This window comes from Kogia breviceps, chromosome 8 (genome assembly GCF_026419965.1).
Source record: "Kogia breviceps isolate mKogBre1 chromosome 8, mKogBre1 haplotype 1, whole genome shotgun sequence".
NCBI lineage: Eukaryota > Metazoa > Chordata > Mammalia > Artiodactyla > Physeteridae > Kogia > Kogia breviceps.
This window is the reverse complement of record NC_081317.1, coordinates 41,020,168-41,040,367: the sequence shown is the minus strand read 5'-3', so window position 1 is coordinate 41,040,367 and position 20,200 is coordinate 41,020,168. Positions and strand designations below refer to the sequence as shown.

Genomic DNA, 20,200 nt, shown 5'->3' with positions numbered 1-20,200 from the left:
CCAACCACTCAAGTTTTGCCTTTCAAATTATCAAAGATTTTAAAAAACGGTTATACTCAGTTCTGTAGCTACATAAGAAACATTCATATATATATATATATAATTTAGGTAGGAGATGGGGGGGTGAAAGGTATTTTTGTCTATTTATGTGATCGAATAATGTATGTCCGTTAAAATTAAAATAGTGGAGGAATATTTAATGCATAGACAAATGTTCATGTTATATTAATAAGTGAAAAAGCAGATCACAAAATAGTATCTCTAGTGTAGTCCAATATTTGTTAAAAATATATAGAATGGATTATACACATTCATACCACAGTCTGAACACAGGGGATTGCAGGTGCTTTTAAAATTCTGGATTTGTGGTTTCTGTATTTTCCAAATTTTCTACCATGACTATGTATATTATAGCTTTTGATTTCAGATTAAAAACAAAAACAAAATAAAACAGAACAAGTTTGGCTTCTGGCAAACCCTAATCTCAGGAGAATATTCTCCTTATATGCTTTCTTTTACATAAACAAAGGCTGTCCTGGCTTCATTTAGAACTCATTCATTCATTTGTTCACTAATTTGACAAGCATTAATTTAGCTCCTACTGTGTGTCAGAACATCTCTAAGTCGTAGGTACAATGTCGGGGTGGGTCAGGCAAAGTTTTTGCTGTCGTGGACACTCTGACAAAAATCAAACAGGGTGGTGTCACAAGAGAGAACAAATGGCTAGGTTTGGAGAATTACTCAGAATTGGGTATTCAGGGTTTCCAGGGAGCTGAAATTTGAGCTAAGACTTAAAGAAACAGCCAAAACCAATTATACTCCAATAAAGATGTTAAGAAAAAAAAAGAAAGAAAGAAACAGCCCGTCATGCACAGATCAGAGGAAAGGCCCTTCTAGGTAGATAAATCAGCTGTGCAAAGACCCTGTGGTGGCAACAAGGTCAGAAGACCAATGTGGTAGCAACACAGAGATTCAAGAGGAAAGCACTAGGAAATGGTCTAAGGGTGGGTGGGGGTCAAGCTCACAGGGCCTCATAGGCCAGAGTGAGGAGCTTAGATTTGAACCTAACTAGATCCAAGTTCCACTTATAAAAGATCACCCTGGCTGCTGTGTGGAAAACAGGGGTCGGGGGAGGTGGGCAGTGTAGAAGCAGAGATACTGTTATCTCTTGAGGGAGACAAGAGTGGCTGCAGCTGGAGTGGTGCAGTGGCAATGATTCTGGGGTATATTTGAAAGGTTAAAGTGAAAAGGATTTTGCTGATGGATTTGACAACTTTGTATTTCATGACACCACTGGGCAGTGAGAGAAGTTTAACCGGAGAAGATGGGCATTTAAGATCAGACCCCTCTACTCAAGATGGGGCCATTGCTGGGAAAGAGTCTGCTCTGAGAAGGAACAGACCATGGTCCCAAGAATCACAAGACAGGAAGGGAACACCATGCAGGCTGTCAACCAGCAGAGTATGGCCTAGCCCCAGGGAGAGGGGCCTTCAAGGTCCTGGAGGCGTAGAGTACCAGGGGCACCACCAGGGCAGAGACTCAGGAAGGGAGCAAGGCTGGCATGCGGACCAGGAGAAGACCGGGCAGAGCAATAAAGAGAGCAGGACTCACAGCCTGAGCCAAGAGGCTGGGCTTCGGCTTATTCATTCCCTCCCAGAGCAAGGTAGGATTGGTCCTGGAGTTGGGGGTGGGGTCAAGCCTCTATTTAGGGGCCAAATGGTGCAGCTGTAGAGGGGCTCAGGCAGAGACTGACAAGCCATACATCACACGGACTGCTCTCTTTTTTCCAGTATGGATACTCCTTCCTTTAATGGCAAAATCCAGTCTGTGTTCAGATGATCACGTGGGTCATCCTGAAAACCCTATTTATTTCTCTTTCAGCCAGACCATCTACCCATTTTCACATTTTTTTTAATGCTGAAGTGTAGATTGAGGGGACTAAAAAGCTCCCAAATCGGACTTCTCTTCTAAGAGGAGACATTAAAGGATGTGAGGGCTTTGTTAAGTGAGGAAGTGTTCATTTTATATTCCCTTTTAAGCTAGCTGCTATTAATTTTCAATTTTATGCTGGAAGTTTGCAACTTACAAAAAATAAAGGAAAAAATGTAACCCTGCTTTTATAGATCATTGTTCCACATGCTTACTGTTTCATTAACCACATTTTAAAAGGAATGTTTATACCTTTTGTTTTTGGAGATAATGATAAGTGATCCAAAAGCACGTAATTAAGAACAGCAGGAACATGGGAAAGAATTACTAAAGGACAGTCAGAGTGTGGAGGAAACTTAGAAACCATCTCACCTTGTTTTGTAAAAGGAAATAAGATCCAGGTACTGCCAGTGTCTAGCACGTACCAGAGAAGATGTAACTGTTTATCAAGTGAATGAATGAACCCCAGCCCTCTCAGTCTCTATCCAACGCTCTTCCCACCACCAGAGGATTCCCCACTAAGGTTGTGTCCTGTGTACACTCAGAAAGTAGAGTCCACCTCACTCCTGGGCGTACATCTTGACAAAACTATAATTTGAAAAGATGCATGCACCCGTGTGTTCATAGCAGCACTATTCACAATTGCCAAGACATGGAAACAACCTAAATGTCCACCGACAGGTGAATGGATAAAGAAGATGTGGTACATATATACAATGGCATACTACTCAGCCATAAAAATAGAATGAAATAAGGCCATTTGCAGCAACATGGATGGACCTAGAGATTAATATACTAAGTGAAGTCAGACAAAGAAAAACAAATACCATATGATATCACTTATATGTGGAATCTAAACTATGACACAAATGAACTTATCTACAAAACAGAAACAGACTCACAGACAGAGAACAGACTGGTGGTTGCCAAGGGGAAGTGGGGGTGGGGCAGAGATGGCCTGGGAGTCTGGGATTAGCAGATGCAAACTATTACATATAGGATGGATAAACAACAAGGTCCTATTGTATAGCACTGGGAACTATACTCAATATCCTGTGATAAACCATAATGGAAAGGAATATGAAAAAGAATGTATGTATGTGTATAACTGAATCAACTTGCTGTACAGCAGAAATTAACAACATTGTAAATCAACTATACTTCAATAAAATAAATTTTAAAAAAGAATTTGAAGGATTTTTGAAACAATAACAACGACGACAAAAAGAGAGTCCAGCATTCATGTAAATCGGGGACTCAGGGCTACCACAGAACACTTCAGTGAGAGTGACACAGCACCTACCAAATAGCTTGGCAAAGGTCTAGACTGTGCTTGGATGACTCACCCTGGTTTACCAGCACGAAAGACCAAAAGCATGTAAAATGGCATGTCACCACCGTAACTAGAGCAGATAGATCTCACATCTATTTTAGGAATCTGGAGTTTTGGCATGAACGGGGATTTGAGAGTTTCAAAAACATGCCCTGCCTTTTCTTCTTGGTAGACCCATCAGTAAGAGCTAGAGCAGCTATATCCAAACCTTTTTTTGGGGGGAAACATGTTTGTTCATACTTATGAAAAAATGAGTGTTTATTTATAAATTGGATACATGTACAGTTCTCTTGATATATTATATCCATTATAAAACCTATGCAATAGACATTTTTTGAGGAGGTGATAAAAGTAAAATCCCAATAGAAGTCTGAATAGTTATTTCCTCCACCCCAGTGGGCCATTGTATAAATCCAGGGTCTGGAAGCCATGGCTCTGGAAGCCATGGCTCTAGGGCCTCCAATTCTCCATCAGCAAAACCAAGAGAAAAGCTGCACCGCTCTGCAGATGGCATTGGACATGCACCCCAGTGGACACACCCAACATCCAGCCTTGTGCCAACTGACCAGAGCCTCTTTTCTGAACCCTGCCCGTACTGCCCGAGACACCTCCCTTAAAGAGTGGAACTAGCCTACACTGCCCAACTCTTTCTTTCACGTAACTGGCACAGGGTCTTAACAAAAGAGGTGAGAGGAAGGAAGATTCTGTGAGCTCCTGCCTCAATGTAAGCCTGGGTATCACAAAGAACATTTACTTAACACTCACTACCAACCCACTAACAGAAACAGTAGAAAATAGGACCGGGGCTTCCCTGGTGGCGCAGCGGTTGAGAGTCCGCCTGCCGATGCAGGGGACACGGGTTCGTGCCCCGGTCCGGGAAGATCCCACGTGCCGCGGAGCGGCTGGGCCCGTGAGCCATGGCCGCTGAGACTGCGTGTCCATCCAGAGCCTGCGCGTCCGTCTGGAGCCTGTGCTCCGCAACGGGAGAGGCCACAGCAGTGAGAGGCCTGCGTACCGCAAAAAAAAAAAAAAAAAAAAAGAAAAAAGAAAATAGGACCCCGTGCTGACTGTGGAATCCAGAAAATGATAGCCTCTGCTTTCTAATGACAATGGTTCAGCAATATTTTCACTTTTCCTCTCCTGCAGTTTCTTAGGGATGTGGTGGGAATGTTTTCTTGTCCAAGGGCCAAAGCAGAATGTCTTCCCTGTCACAGACCACACTCCAGCTGCCACAGCTGCTCATGCTGACACCCTCACCTGGCTCACATCCTAACCCTCAAGGACCGTGACCAGATTACTTCATGGGACGCTTGACTGACATAGTTTTGTTTTTACCCCAGCTGACTCCTTTAAAGCAATTGATTATTAATACTCAGGTGTGGCAGCCAAGTGCCAGCCTGAGCAGGAGCAGTGATTTGGGAAGCTCAGAACTGAATTGTTCTCACTAATAAGACAAAGATTCTCAACACAGACTATGAGTAATTAGAACTAGGCCCGGAGTGAGCCACTCCTTATTTAACAAATTCAGCTTTAAAATGAGAATATGATCCCCACAGGGGAGAGAGCCTTCCTGCATGAAGCCTGTTTGCCCTGCAACCCGGGTCTACTAGGAATTCTGTTTGGTGTGGCACATGCGTCCACAGCCTCACCACCACTGGTGCCCAGGGAATGTGATGCTCCTGGTGGGCTGGATGTCTCTGAGGAGTCACAGGGTCCTGGCAGGCTGTGACTGAAGGCCAAACGCTCAAACCCTGCCCCAAATATACAGCAGCTCTTCTCACTGAATCACGGAGGTTCCCCATGTTTATATAGGATAAGATGTCTTTTTCGATAATTCATTTGTTATCATTGAAAACTAAATGTAGTTCTGTAGTTAATGGTTCTGTTTTCGCAAGAAGAAGTTGAACTGTTTTAGATGTAATTGATGTCGTCTAAGATACCTGGGCCAGGAATACGACAAACAGGACCAGATTCCAACCGCAGCACTCACCCAGCTCTGTGACTTTGGGCAAACAGTCTCCTCTCTCTGAGCTTTCTCATTTGTAGAAACCAGAGGGGGTGTGCTACATCATGGATCAGCGAATGTTCTCTCTAAAGGCCCAGATAGTACATTTGAGGCTTTGTGGGCCAAGAGGTAAAATCAAGGATACTATGTAGGTACTTATATAATCATTTAAAATGTAACCATTAGCTCTTGGGCCAGAAAAAAAAAAAAGAGGCAGTGGGCCACCAGCCAGTTTGCCAACCCTTGTGCTAGAACATCCTTAACATTCCCTCTAACCCCCGAAAGCTATGAAAAATATTCCTGTCCCCAGGTTTGCATACTTATTGTGAAAGACCTCAAACCATAGTCCTGGAATTTGACCTTGACATTAAGCAAAAGAACTGAAGAATTTAGAGCTAGAAAGTGTTTGAGTGGTGCTCAAGTCCTATCTTGTCTCAGAGACGAGGAATATGAGGCTCCCAAAGGTGGATGAGCTGAGACCAGAGTTTGTGTTTCCCCGTTGGTGCAAGGCATTAATGCAGAAACAGAGCAGCTACCCAAAGCACTGCTGTGTTTATGCTGAGGAATACGATATTTCTTAAAATGAACAATTTATCGGATTTAGCCAACTACAGAACTGAAATGATGCACATGTTGGCATCGTATGATGTAAAATACAAAATCGTTGTGAGATAAAAACGCTTAAATTGCATCAGGAACAAGGCATTTAGTTTCCTTCCAGCAGTGTAAATGCTTCAAATTACAAAGCTCTCTTTCAAGTACGTTAAGTCATCAGTAAATACCAGAAACCAAAGTTCCAAAGATGACACCAACTCCAAAGAAACGCACCAAAGGGGAAGGTGAAAGCTTTGAAGAGCTTGCAAATGTGAATTTGCAGAGCTCACTCAGGAGGCCTTTATCTCTTTCCCTAAGTTGCTCTTGGCATCGCCTACCCTAGAGGAGTTGCCGACCCAAACTTCCCGAATTCAATAAATGTGATAAAGAAGTCTGAATTTTGGCTCTGCTAATCTGATACTGCAGTTATAAATAAAACCAGAAGCTGGCCTCTGCTCTGCAGAGGCTACCAGCTCCTGTGAAAGCAGGTTTGTATTCTGTACGCCTATCAGCAATGGGAGACTGAGGGTGCCATTAAATGGAAAATTTGGGAGAGCCCAAACCTGAGCAATGCCAAAAAGATGCTTAAAACAGCACTTTATGTGAGTTCTTTCTAATTCAGGATATCAACCCATTTGTCCACATTCACATTAAATATGCTTCCAATTCATGGTTTGACCTGTAGTTCAATTTATCATGTTTTCACGCACTCCTGTTTTCAACATTAAGCAAACAAAGCAGGAATTTTAAAAAAATTACACTCAGGATGACGGAAATGGCCTTAAAGCACATAGGCACAAAAATTATTAACACATTAACATCGACTGGCTCCAGCAGGTAGGACAATCTGGAAGGTGGTCTTTTTCTCCTTGTTTATGCTTTTTTATTCCTTCTAGATTTTCTAGAAGATGATAAATTAGTTTTATAATGAGAAAATACAAACAAATAGCCACCCCCAACCCAATGGCAGGGACAAGAGTAATTAGAGCTGGTGCTAACAGTCTGCTGTCACCAGGTAGCAGTAACCACAGGGGAAAGGTGGTCCCACAGGATTTAGAAACAGCTCCTACTGTTTGACATAACATGAAAGAAATTTCAAAGAGACCAGTGCGTCACTCCCAATGCATATCCTGACATACCCTAAGCCAAAAGGAAGAAATTACTTGGCGCGTGGGGGAAAATGGCATGGAAGAGAGACTCTGACACCCTGAGAAGAGGGTAAATCTGTTTGAGCCCTGGCCATGGAACTCTATAAGGGAAGAAAAGAGGGAGAAAAATGTTCATATCAGATAACCAGGGAGGAGACCAGACTCACTGGAGTCAGTGTAACCATGGCAGCTGTGGGCTGTTAGAGATTCCAACAGTGATGGGATTGGAACAGCTGTGTAGGGTATGAAAGGTTCTGCCTGGTATGGTACAGAAAAACCTGCACATGGAGACCACAGTTGGCCCCACGGGTCACCTGTTAAGTGTTAGGGTGGAGCAGGGTGGGGTCACAAGTATGGCATGCTTGATGGATGAGAACTATATGCTTTTCATATGCTCAAAATGCCTTCACAGGTTCACATACAGACTTTCTAGAATTTCAATGACACCAACTTAAGTCACCTATGGTTAGAGCCAGGCACTGTAAATGACCCTTAAAACACCCCCACTGCCCCCTACCCACCCCACACAGAGCCACATCCATGACACACACATGCACTCGCATACACATGTACACACACAAACACACACATACACACTTACAGGGACAGTGCAAAAGTGTGGCTCGGGAGAGTTAGTTTTACTGCCCTACTTAATTCCCATCTATTCATTGATATAGACATTTTCTCAATCGTATGCAAATGCAGCTTTAAGCCACCCTCAAACCAATCACACTGCCATCCCCAAGACATTCCTTTATGGAAATTTTGGTGTCTCCATTGTGCTTTTGTTTTGCCAGCAGGAGGGTGTCAAACATGTTCAACTCTTATTTAGTTGGGTCTACCAAGGAGAAGAAAGCATGGTTTCCTGCCTGTTTAATCATGCCAGCTCGTACGATCACTCTGGCGGACAAGAGTGACCTTTACTGGGCGTTGGTAATTGCCAGCTACCAAGTCTCACGTGATTCATTCCATTCCCCTTCTCTACCATAATCTTTTTTCCTTAACGAAAAATACACTCTACTAATAAAACATGCAAGCGTTTTGCTGTATACACTGTGGGAACCCTACTCCATTTTGCATGTGAATTTATTCAGATTAATCACTCCTGAAAATGTCATTTTCACCCAGAACAATTCCCACTCTCAAGTTTTTCTTCTCCAGAAATGTTCATAAACTCTAAGTGGCACTTTTCAAATGGTTTGCTATTCTCATCTAAAGCTTTCCACAGCACTAACCTACTCGGCTCCTGTAGCTGGGCAACTCTGGGGTAACACTGAAAACTTTCCCATTGCTTAGTGGTGCCTAGGAACTGATTTTGTTTTTTCTCTACAGACACAGCCAACCTCAGAGATAATCCTCCAGCTGTCGTTTGGGTGAACGGGGTTACGCGTGCTCTCCCAGAATGCCCCTGAGCTCATCTGGGCAACCATGCTATCCCCAGCTGTCTCTGAGAATCTTGAAGTTCCAGGAAGAATAGAAAGAGATTGTCAGATAAATGGGTGGTCGGGACCACTGAGAGTCATGACGGCAGCAGAGATGTCACCACCATGGCACCCATGCGAGACAAGGCACCAGACCTTCCCATGACCTCCAGGAGATGGTGCCTCCAAGGGTCAGGGTTAAGGTCCTTCTTTCTTCTCCCAATCCGATTTTTTAATAATTCCTAATCAGACAACTCTTTTAACAGGGCTCAGACTGCCAACCTTCACCTGTTTATGCATCCAGTTTCAAAATGTGTGATTTGAATCCCCCAAACAAGAATCGGAGCCACTGTATAGAGATGAGGAATAACGACATCAAAGGTAAGCAGAGACGTCTGAGTCTCCTCCACTCTGTGTCTGAAGCTCAGTGAAGTACCCAACTCTTCCAAAGTTTCCAATATCTAAATGAAATCATTTTTGCCATCGCCTCTCTGATGTTGACATGTCACTTGAACCTTCCTGTGTCTCAGAACAGTCTCATTTCCAACGAGGTGAAGGTCTTTTCCCCCTCAAGTTCTTGGAGACAAGGGCAGCACTTGGACAGGAATCCACAGGCATCTTACGTGCGTCAACAACTCTGCTGCTTACTAGCTAGAGCCCACTGCCTCCTCCCCATCCCACCTTCTGCCTCAGCTCAACCCTCGTTTAATCTAGTCTCTGGGCTATTGCAGTGGCTCTTGTGGGGTCTCTGTGCTTCCAACACAGTAATTCTCAGGCAATTGTTTTGTTCCCAAGGGCATCTGGCAATACCTGGAGACATTTTTGGTTGTCCAGACTGGTTGGGTACTACTCAATAGAAGCCAGGGATGCTGCTAAACATCCTACAAAGCACAAGCCAGCCCCCGACAAAGAATTGTCCAGCTCAACGGTCAATAGGGCTGAGACTGAAAACTGCTCTAGCCATACCCATCTCTAATCTGTCCTCTACACATACACAAGAGATACAAAACACAATTCCAATCAGGTCCATGCTTGAAATCCTCCAGTGCCTCCCAACTGCCCTTGGGTTAAAGTCTGAACTCTCCAGCAATTTGGGTGAGACCCATCACAATCTGGTCCTTCCCTAACTTTCTGCCTCACCTTTCATTCTTCCCCCAACCCCTCTTCCCTGGAAGCCACACAAGCATCCAATGCAAGTTGACTAGACCACCCACAACTCCCTCTCATCCATTCATTCCTGTGCCCCCAACTTTATGCCATATACTCTGATAAGACAGAAAGGGAACAAGAGGCTCTCCAGGCAGCTTGAGGCACTAATATCTCATGAGGCACACAGCAAAGTGAGCATGCAACCCAATCAGCAGAGGTAGAACCTACTCTTCACCTCTGTGATCCCCCTGCTGTCTCCCCAACAGGCTGTGAGTCTCCAGGGAACAGAGAGTATCTTCATCTTCATAGGGCCACAGCAACTTTCAGCGCTAAGTATGGTCTACTTAGTTGTATACCACGTCTTTGCCAGAGATGTTGTATTAACGAAGGAGTGAAATTCTAATTTCTTCAACTTGACTCTTGCTCAGACATAAAAAGTTGCAATATCAAAACACAAGGGTGAAACTAAATTCATCACACCGCATCTGCCCATCCACAAAAGTGGAGACATCTTTGTTGAAAGCTGTATTCTCTGCCTCTCTTCTCTTCATATATCAGAGACATATAGATCTATTAAATAATCTATTTATCCCTATAGAACGTTTAAATCCCATTACCTGATACTCAAAGACAAGACACATGAAGCAGAATTTGACTCTAAAATAGTAACTGAGATATAAGGGTATCAAGAACGTAGCTATGTTGACTGTGGGAATCATAACTTTAAATTTCACGGTAGCTAAGAAGATTTCGCTCTCTTTTCTACACTGGGAAGTTCTTTCTATATACTGGGCATTTAACAATACTGTCGTTTCTCCTTCTCTTCCTTTTAAATTGATCCTATATCCTGCAAGTTGCTATGATTTGCCTGAGTTTCAAAACCCACAAAGATGTTCCATAAGGGGACAGTTCTCCTAGAAAAGAGAATTTTATTAGATAGTTATAGAGCTATTTCGGACATTTAAACAGAGAAACCTATCAGTTTGACTTTACAGCTGGTGAAAGAATTAAAGATTCATATTTTAAATAACTGGAAAAATTGAAAACGTAGCTCATGGATTCCTATCATATATTATGGAAATTTTAATTTTTATTGCAGTTAATTATAATGCGTAAGTCTCTTGTCCACACAGTTGTCATGTTAATGACAAGGTTAGTATTTAGAAATGGAACCTCACTATAGAAAATGGAGCAAAACAGAAGTTTCTATTAATTGAATGGAATGAAGTGTCCAGGGAAAGCTTGTCCGGGGAAAGCTTGTCCAGGGAAAGCTTTCCCAGGCTCCCCTTCACATCTAGGGTGCTCACAAGGCATCAGTGGCCTGGCTTCCATATTCCCCATGGTAACTGGTCTTCCGAGCTTTATTCCCATCTAGGCTTCCATCTCTGCAGACAAGGCAAAGTCACAATCCTAAGCTTGGTTTATCTCTTGTCCTCTCCTCTTCTCCATTAGCCATATCCCCCTTCATTCAAACTTGGGTTAATCCTGACCTCCAGATAAAATGATTTCCACTCAAACCAACTTCCAGACATATGGGAGGAAGCCCAGAAAATCACTAGTGATCAGAAACAAAAGCTGCTTCCATTGCACTTTGAGGAACATACAAAAACAGAGAAGGTGCTGAAAAATGCAGACAAGCAACATGGACCCAGTGACCCCTGGGCTAAGAAATTTAATTTAGCATGGAGCTGACAGAGTTGGTTGTTGAGACAGACATAAAGGCGATTATAACAAGATCGTTCTGGGTATCATCATCCTGTGGCTGAGCTGGGGATAAAGGTGTCTCCTGAGACCCCATCCTTCGTATCTTGCACATTTTCCTTCCACCCATGAAATTTATGGCATCCTGTTGCCCAGTCCTCCTTCCAACCATTAAAGTTTCCTTTCAGGGAAAGATTTACTAAAACCCCTTATGCTTCAGTGTGAATCAGCTGCTGCGACCTCTCCCAAGGATATTTGCATCCCAAGCCATATTCTTATTATGGGCTATAGAGTTTTCCCCTATGGAAGGGATTCTTGACTTAAAGCTGCAGGTAAAGGTGATCTCTCGGGGACACAGTGACCCACCTTCTTGAAACTGCCCAGTATCCAGATTTTAAATGATGAAATGTAAAATCACATAAATTTAAGGAAAGCATGTTATGTTTGGGTTCAAGGTTCCAATAATTTTATTTTATGTGAAGTTTTTAAAATTTACTTTGAAATTAATGAGAGTGATATTTGCCTCACCAAGTGTATGCAGTAAGCAGTGTGGTAAGATTCTTTCCTGAAGTAAAGCCCTTAAAAGCAAAAAGAGAAGCCTAGAAGCACACATATTATAGCCTTTACAAATATAACAACTTTGGGGCTGAAATGGACTGTATATATTTTAACTTGTATCAAAACTGTCAGACAAGGCCCTGTGGAAAAGGGAGTTCTTATTAAGGGACACAGAAATAGTGAGGCACAAAGGGGATGACCAGTGTAGAGATATTTGTGGAGAATTCATTACAACCACTAATTTAATTGTGATTATAGTCAAAAGCATCACCATCTAACAGAATTTTCTGTAATGATGGGAATGTTCTTGGTCTGAGCTGTCCAAGATGGTAGCCATTAGTCACATGTGGCTGTTGAGCATTGGAAATCTAGCTAATGTGGCTGAGGAGCTGAATTTTTAATTTTAATTAACTTAAAATTAATTTAAAATAGCTACACATGGCTAATGGCTACCATATTGGATAGTATGGGTCTAACACCACTACTGCTTTAACTTGTAATTTTAGGAACGCTTTGTACCAGTGAACTCTTTCCAGGAGAAACTGATAGAACTCTCAATATAATGCAGTCTTCCAGCTCTGAAGAGCTTATTTACTAAAAACACAGTTTATGACTCACTCTGACCCCTACTCCAACCCATTACCCAAGGTACCCAGGGTTGGTGCCTCCCTCATTCCCCCAGGGTAAGCCTGCAATGCCAGGCTCTGGAAGGAAGTGTACTTACCATCAACCAGTGGAAGTTCCTCTTCCTGCTCGCTGGGGGATGGCCGCAGGGGCTGCAGGGGCTCCATGTTAATAATGAGTTGTTTGTTCAAGGAGTGGGAACTGCGGCTCTGAGTAATGTTGGTTCTGAAAACAGACACAAGCCAGAGGGAACTGGTTTCCACTGGGAACACCGGCCCTTCCATCTCAGTTGGCTACCTGAGCTGGGAACTGCCCCTAGACTCAAACAGTGCATTAGGCCAGTGGTAAAGATGACATAGCACTTAAGACACACAGCCCTTGTTATCCTTAAGGTCTTGATACATGGTATAATGTCCATGTGTTCTAACACAACACAGTGAAAGAAAACGTGTTTCCCCACATATCCTCAGACTTGGACATGCTATGTGACAAGACACGGCATTGAAAAAAGACATGGGTAACAAAGATACACAAGAGGCAGGTATCACTGAACTACATATGCAGAAAAGTGAATGAATGGCATGGCTCAAAGTAATTTAACAACCACCAAACACACACAAAAACAAAAAAACTCTGCCTGGCAGATGGCACAGGCTTTCTATAGCCATGAGCTGGATGTCCAACATTTAATATCGATGCTTAATATTCCCATTCAAATTCACACCCCACTCACGAACCAAACACAGAACCCAGCTCCACTTTCTCCTTTTGAAAGGAGCACACATCAGTAGCTCAATGGGCAGCAGATGGCAAGGAAAGGTGTCTCGTCAAGACTACTGGCTGATAGCGAGGAAGCCCATTTACACTGTCTGCCCTGACAGACAGGGACGTGGGGGTACCTCTGGTGGGTGTTTCAGCACCCTTCCCATCCCCATGTCTCCTGTCAAAACCCAAACCAACCCAACCTTCAAAGATGATGTCAAATGTCTCCTTCTTCTTGAAGCCCTCCTGGATTGCCTTCACAACGAACTCCCTCTCCCCCTTCCTTCTCACACTACTGTCCCTTCTTTCACAACTCATCACATTTGTCATCTTTGTTGCCCTGTAATTATTGGGGTACTAATCAGCCCCACCTTGATAAAGCAACTTAAGGGCAGAGACTGACCTATCCATTCTCATGTGCCTTATAGCACCTCCCTTGGCATCTTGTTAAGGGGTGTTCAGTTTGAATCTAAAGTAAACTTGGCATTAAGTTGCCATTTCAGACTGTCACGGGTGTTCTCCAGGCCAGTTGATGGGACTGCCTTACAGCCCAGGCATTTCTGTTGGGCATAGGACTGGACAGGGAAGAAGCTGTTAGCATCTAGAGTTAAAAGCCCCCCCCCCCCACCGCTACCACTGACTGGAAAGGAAATTGATAAGGACTTGCTTAACTTTTCTTCATTATTTTATTCTACAACCATTTATTTTGCAGCTGGTATGTATGTATTGTTCTGGGAAATCATGGTCCTCACCTTAAATAACTTACTCTCTAGAACCATGACTTTCAATTTTTTTTGACCAAGACTCACATTAAAAACTACATTTGTTATCATATCTCTGTACACACACACACACACGCAAGTGCACACACAGCTAAAGAGAACGTTTCATGCAACAATAGTAACTCTTGCTATGTGTGAGCCACTATGTTTTACTTTCCATTCTTTTAATTTCATTTAAAGTGCTGGTCTTGACCACTATTTTCACTTCATGACTCATTAATGTGCTACAGTCACAGCTGGAAAAGCACACATCTCATGGAAGAGACTGACTGACGGCCGAGGTCCCAGGAGAGCACCAGAGAGGGGCATGTGATCCTGCTGTGAGTGAGGGGAGAGCCAGGAAAGACCTCCCAGGGGAGGTGATGTCAGAAATAAGTCCTGGCAGGGGTGACGGGTTTACAGGGAAAGAAGTGGAGGTGGGGATTCCTTGCAGGGGGAAGAAAGGAAGGAAGGAATAACAAGGGGGGATTAAAATTCACCATGAGCAATGACTTCTTTTATTGTGAAGGGTTCTCATTTTTTTGAGCTTCTCATGGGATTTCCATTAGCCCTGTGGCCTTCATGACTGTGACCCTAGTTCTGCAAAGCACATGTTGCCATGTTTGTGTGGACTATGTAGTTTTCTGACCTCTGAAAAGCTCATTTTCCATTCTTGCACAAACCAACTCTGAGTCACCCATCTCTGACCATCCATGCCAGCTGAACTGGCAGCAGTTCCCCTCCCCCAGAAATTACTATGTATAGCACAACAGGGAGGGACCCTTAGTGAGCCTTTATGGAGGCTCTTTTGCTCCCTGTCAGGTGAGGGTCCATGCTGTGTCCGGCCCCCCTCGGAGTCCAGGCACCAGCCGACTCGGCCAAAATGCCTGACCTGCTTTGCAGCCCACTCACGTGCACTCCTGCCACAGAACAGTTTCTGAGTGAAACTGCTGTTAAGGATTCTACTGAGTAGAAAGGTTTCCTTCGGCAGCTGCAGGTATATTCTAAGACTGGCTTCAAGAAATGGTGGCATAGGGCTTCCCTGGTGGCGCAGTGGTTGAGAATCCGCCTGCAAATGCAGGGGACACGGGTTCGTGCCCCAGTCCGGAAGATCCCACATGCCGCGGAGCAGCTGGGCCCGTGAGCCATGGCCGCTGGGCCTGTGCGTCCGGAGCCTGTGCTCCGCAACGGGAGAGGCCACAGCAGTGAGAGGCCCGCGTACCACCACCAAAAAAAAAAAATGGTGGCATAAAATCAAGCAACAAATACGAGGCTAGTGGAGTTACTGCAACACTCCTTGGAATGAAAGGAAGTGCTGCTGGCCTGTGAGTATAAACTCCATCTGAAGAGACTTCAGTGTGAACATGTCTGTCAGATTCTAGCTTCCCCTTTTTGGATGAGAGATAATAATAATAATATCACCATCTCACATTTTTATCGTACTTTATAATTTTAATACCCCTATTCTAATGCCCATAACAAACCCTAGAAGTCGGGGAAAGATATAAGAATCTCATTTTATAGATGAACAAACCGATGATCCGAGAGGTTAAGTGACTTACGCGAGACATAGCAACACAGCCAAGATTGGACCCATTCATGACTCCTAGATGGGTGCTCATTTCAGGTACAAGTGCTGTTTCTGGGTATCCCTTGGTGGTGACTCTATGCCCAGGAGGCTTAAAGAGCCGACCCTGAACTCTCAGAGCTGCAGCCCTCCGCCTCACTGGTTCTTGGAATGGGCAGGTGATTCTCACCAAGTAGCCAGCTGATAGGGTTTCACTTGGGGATCCTGTCATCAGCAAAGTTCAATGAGCTAACATGAGAGTGAGCTTCTTCTCTTTTGGAAAAAAAGAAAAACCCCAAGACAGTGTTCTTAGTCTGTGTGTGTGTCTCTGTGTCACACACATCTCAGCAGGAGTAGGAGTCTATGAACTGGCTATTCTTTGACGAGGAGAATCTCAAGTGAGAGGCAAGATAACTGAAGCCTTACCATCACCATTCTAGACTAGCAGGCCTCTCTGAGCACTGCCAGATAAAGAGAGCTCATTACTATACTCTCACTTTTGACAGCCACATCAAAGAAGTCAAAACAATTCGAAAATACAATAATTGTTTAAGAGAACCATTTCCTACCATGCAACCAGCTACTGGGATCAGAACAAGAAGTTGCTACTGGAAGTGGCACACATCACTGTGGCTCTGACCACAGTGCTGCCTCTGGGAAGGGCGAGGTCCCCAGGGCAGCACCATGGACAGATCTCAAGTCTCAGAAAATTACAGATGTGAAGCTGTCCTCTCACACTCCTAGGGCATATATTCATTCAGCAAATATCTACTGACCTCCTACTATAGCCAAGCACTGTGTTAATTGATGGGTAAGATGGAGATAACCAAACTAGGCACAAGCTTTGGCCTCCCAGAGCTTACTCTGTATTATTACTTTAAACAAATTCTTCCTTGTAATGTCAGAGATTTGAGAGATACTGCCAAAGAACTGAGGACCAGAGAGGCATCCAGAGGATGTGAACTCAATAGGCTTTCACAAACAGGTGAAAGCGGGGAGTGGAAGAGCAAGAAAGAACATGTGAACCGGTGTCGAACGGGCCTATAGAGCCTGGTTTGCAGTTATATCCTGGGAGATTTTAGAAAATTCCAGAAAAGAAAAACTACAAATTGATGGATGCTTCATCTCCCATCTGCTCTGGTGGTTCAGTCCACTCCAGGAAAAGCTTTTCACTAGGGCCAATCTGCTCCCTTCACCCCCTCCCCCAGCAGTTATGTAGAGCCTGGCTATTCAACGTGCAAACAATGAACTAGCCACATGGCCATCATCTGGGAGAGCATTAGAAATGTCAGATTCATGAATCAGAATCTGATTTTAACAGGATCCCCAGGTGATCTCTGTTCAAGCTACAGTCTGAGAAGCCTGGACCCGAGAAGCCTTAATTCCCATAAATTGTGCAAACATAAATTTAAAAGAGAAGTATTTTTAAAAATTCTTCTCTGATCTCATTAACCATCATCCATCGATGGTAACTATGGGCTTTTGGAAAGCTCTGCATATTTGGAATATGTCTCTCTGAAAGTATATTGTTAAAAACATTTTCCTACTTTGTGTTTGTGCCATCAAGGGGACTCCCCAGAATCGAGTATTTCTTTTTATTTTAAGATCAAACACTCAAGCTTCAAGCTGGAAGAATAAAAACCAAGCTGAGCCCCTGGGGTAGGTCTGCCCCCCAGCTTCTAGGAGAATGCAGAGGCTTTCAGGGTGGCAGATGCAACCGAGAAAAGAGGATAGGACTCAGGAGCAGGACGCTGGAGTTCTAGGCTTAGTTCTGCCACCAAAATATTTATGACGTCAGATAAATCATTTAACTTCTCTGAGACTCAAGTTCCCTTATCTGTAAAATAGAATCATTAAACTGAGTGATCCCTGAGGTCATTCTAGACCAAAGATTCTGGAAACATTTAAATGATATGTTCAATTATTTCTTCTTTTTCGTCTCTGCTGCACTGAGTAACCACAATTTGAGGCAGAGGAGGGGTTATAAAAAGACTATTAAAAAATGACTATTGTCATCAACAGGTAGTACGCTCTAAGACTTTCACAGGTATTGCACCAAGGTGTCCCAGCCAAAGGGCTCCAAATTCCCTTGCCCAGTTTTCTCCTGCTTCTCAAAGCAGGAGAGACTGCTTTGCAGACTTGTATGTGACAGCTTTCCACTGGGTCACCCAAAACCAGGGATGAATTATTCTCTGTACACATCTGCACAAGATTCCATGCTGACTGCAGTCCTGTTCCCCTGTGTGGGAGCCCACGCTGGGCTGCTCCACTGTCTGGATGTCCACGCTGGCTGGCTTAGCTACACTTCTGAGAGACCATGGCCTCCTCCTGCCTGGCAGCCCCAAGGACAAGGTGAGAGGTACCCAGTTCACTGGGTCACCTTGGAGATAGAGGAGACTGGGCAGATCTGAGCATAGGAAGACTCCAAGCTCAAAGATGGGGAAGGAAGGACTGGTGCCCACCACTGTGTGGGAACTTCCTAAAGAATATATCTTATGCTGATCTTGCCTTCAGAAGGGGGAACATCAGGATAAGAATGTCCTGCTTTAGATATTTAGCATGTTTGAAGTTTAAGATGTACAATGATTTGTGTAAACTGTGGTGGTAAGAAGTACAACATGATCAAGAGAATATTTAATTCCTAAGAATTACATATCTTGCCATGTTAATGGAGAAGCGTACCCTTGACCCACTAAGTTCGTCATTCCTCTAAGTGGCTTTTGGGACTAAAGGGTCCAATGAGAGATGAGTACCCCACCCTCTCGTGTGAAATAGCCTAGAAGGAGTTGGGCCAATAGGAACTGGCCACGTCTGATGAACAGAGGCCGGAAGAGAGAGCAGTTCTAAGAGGACACGACAATGGACTCAGCCAGGAGATAACCCAGCCACCCGTGCCTCACACACTTCCTGCTGTTCACGTGACCCTTCACGCTGAATCAGGGCAGTGACTCCACACAGAGCAAGTAACTCAGAATGGAGCCCAGCCAAATCTGTCTGAGTGAGATATGGAGGATGGTGAGAGTGCCATGCCAGGAATCAGGGCCTGAAAACGGCATAGGGCCAGGCAGCTGGTGTCCTTACTTTCCTTCTCGTTAGAGTGGATTGGGCGAAGGCAGCCTTTAAATTCTTCTGTCTACCCTAGAAATCTCCCAGCGCCCTGGGGACCACCCCACTCACCTGTGCACCTCTGGAGGCTCCCTCTGGATTTTGGAGCTTGCCTCCACCACCTCTTTGGCAACTTTGCCACTGCAAAAGACAGAAACACAGTGTTTGTGCACAGACACTCAGAGTGGAAGGGGAGGGGTGCGCACACTTTTTTTGGTTTTTTTTAACTTCACAGTAGTCTGACTCAGCTCTAGGAATCCGTGCCTTCTCCTCCTCCACAAGGGAACATAACTATAGAGTTTAAGGGGTCCTGTGGGCATAAGAAATGAGTGGAGTGGAAAGGGAGGACCCAAACGGGTACAGGCCGAAGTGCACTGATTTATAAGTACCATATTCCAACACAAATGGCTGCCCCAACCCAGCCCCATCATCGAAATGGAAGCATGGGTACCCACCTATATCGAAATCTACTTCCTTTAAAAAATATCTTGCTGCTTGACACAGTCTTGATCTGACTGGATTTTGCATACCTGTAAGATAAAGCAGAGGAGAGGTGGCAGTGACACTGGAAAGTCCAAGCAGAACATGCCACAGACTGTGGTAATCGGATATTTTTGCCCACCAAGAAAGAAATACATTTTACTGTATCACTCAGCATGCGCGCACACACACACACATACACACACACACACACACACACACACACCTGAAAGAAAAGTTACTTTCACCATGTGTATTGTAATCTGATTTTTTTCTATGCTATCTTTTTTCATTCTTGTATATGCTGCTGATGACCCACACATTTGGTCTCGTAATCTACTACTGGGTCACGACATGCAAAAAGGACCAGGTAATATTGATGATCAGAGGAATTCTTTCCCAGTTTCTGCTTGAGCGATACTGAGAGGGTGGTCTGGGTCACAGGGCATCAGTAAATTCCTTGCTGGACGGACCTCCTTGCCTGTGCCTGTACCAGCGCTGCAGCAGAAAACAGCTTCCTAGTGACGCAGGTCACTCACCGTGTCACACAGAACCCACCTACCGTGTATTTTCTAGGAGATGGCGCCAGGGGCCCATGCCGCCATGGAAACGATCACTGGCTTCTGAGTATTAAGAAGGGTTAAGTCACCACGACCTAGTGCCCTTTAAAAGAATCCTAGCTGGGACTTCCCTGGTGGTGCAGTGGTTAAGACTCAGTGCTTCCACTGCAGGGGGCATGGGCTTAATCCCTGGTCAGGGAACTAGATCCCATAGGCTGTGCCGCGCGGCCAAAAAGAAAAAGAACTCTTGTTGGTCGATGACTGAGATACACAAGGAACAGATGCCCAGCCAAGCACTGATTCAGCACCTCTGAGCCCTTCCCATAAATAAGAATAAAACAAAAACACTCTGAAAAGAAATCTAGAACGTGGGCTGCCCAGAAGCCGTGCACAGGGCACTTAATTCCTGTGCTAAGCTCAGGAAGACACAGACTTTGCATTTGTGGAATGTAAGGCCCAGAGGGCCTAGATAGTCATCTAGAAACCCCCATAAATTAGTGAAC

The 20,200-nt window shown here is 44.3% G+C and overlaps 1 protein-coding gene across 9 annotated transcripts in view; it reads right to left on the bottom strand.

Annotated features, from left to right (window-relative positions):
- FRMD3 (FERM domain containing 3) overlaps positions 1-20,200 on the bottom strand; it is a 345,639-nt gene that overhangs the window by 66,168 nt on the left and 259,271 nt on the right. For all 9 annotated transcript variants that reach the window (XM_067041279.1, XM_067041281.1, XM_067041274.1 and 6 more), the window contains 3 exons: positions 19,113-19,187; positions 18,730-18,798; positions 12,563-12,687 (listed from right to left, as the gene is read on the bottom strand). In XM_067041279.1, coding sequence (XP_066897380.1) covers positions 12,563-12,687; positions 18,730-18,798; positions 19,113-19,187 — 269 coding nt within the window. The remainder of the gene's footprint in view (positions 1-12,562; positions 12,688-18,729; positions 18,799-19,112; positions 19,188-20,200) is intronic.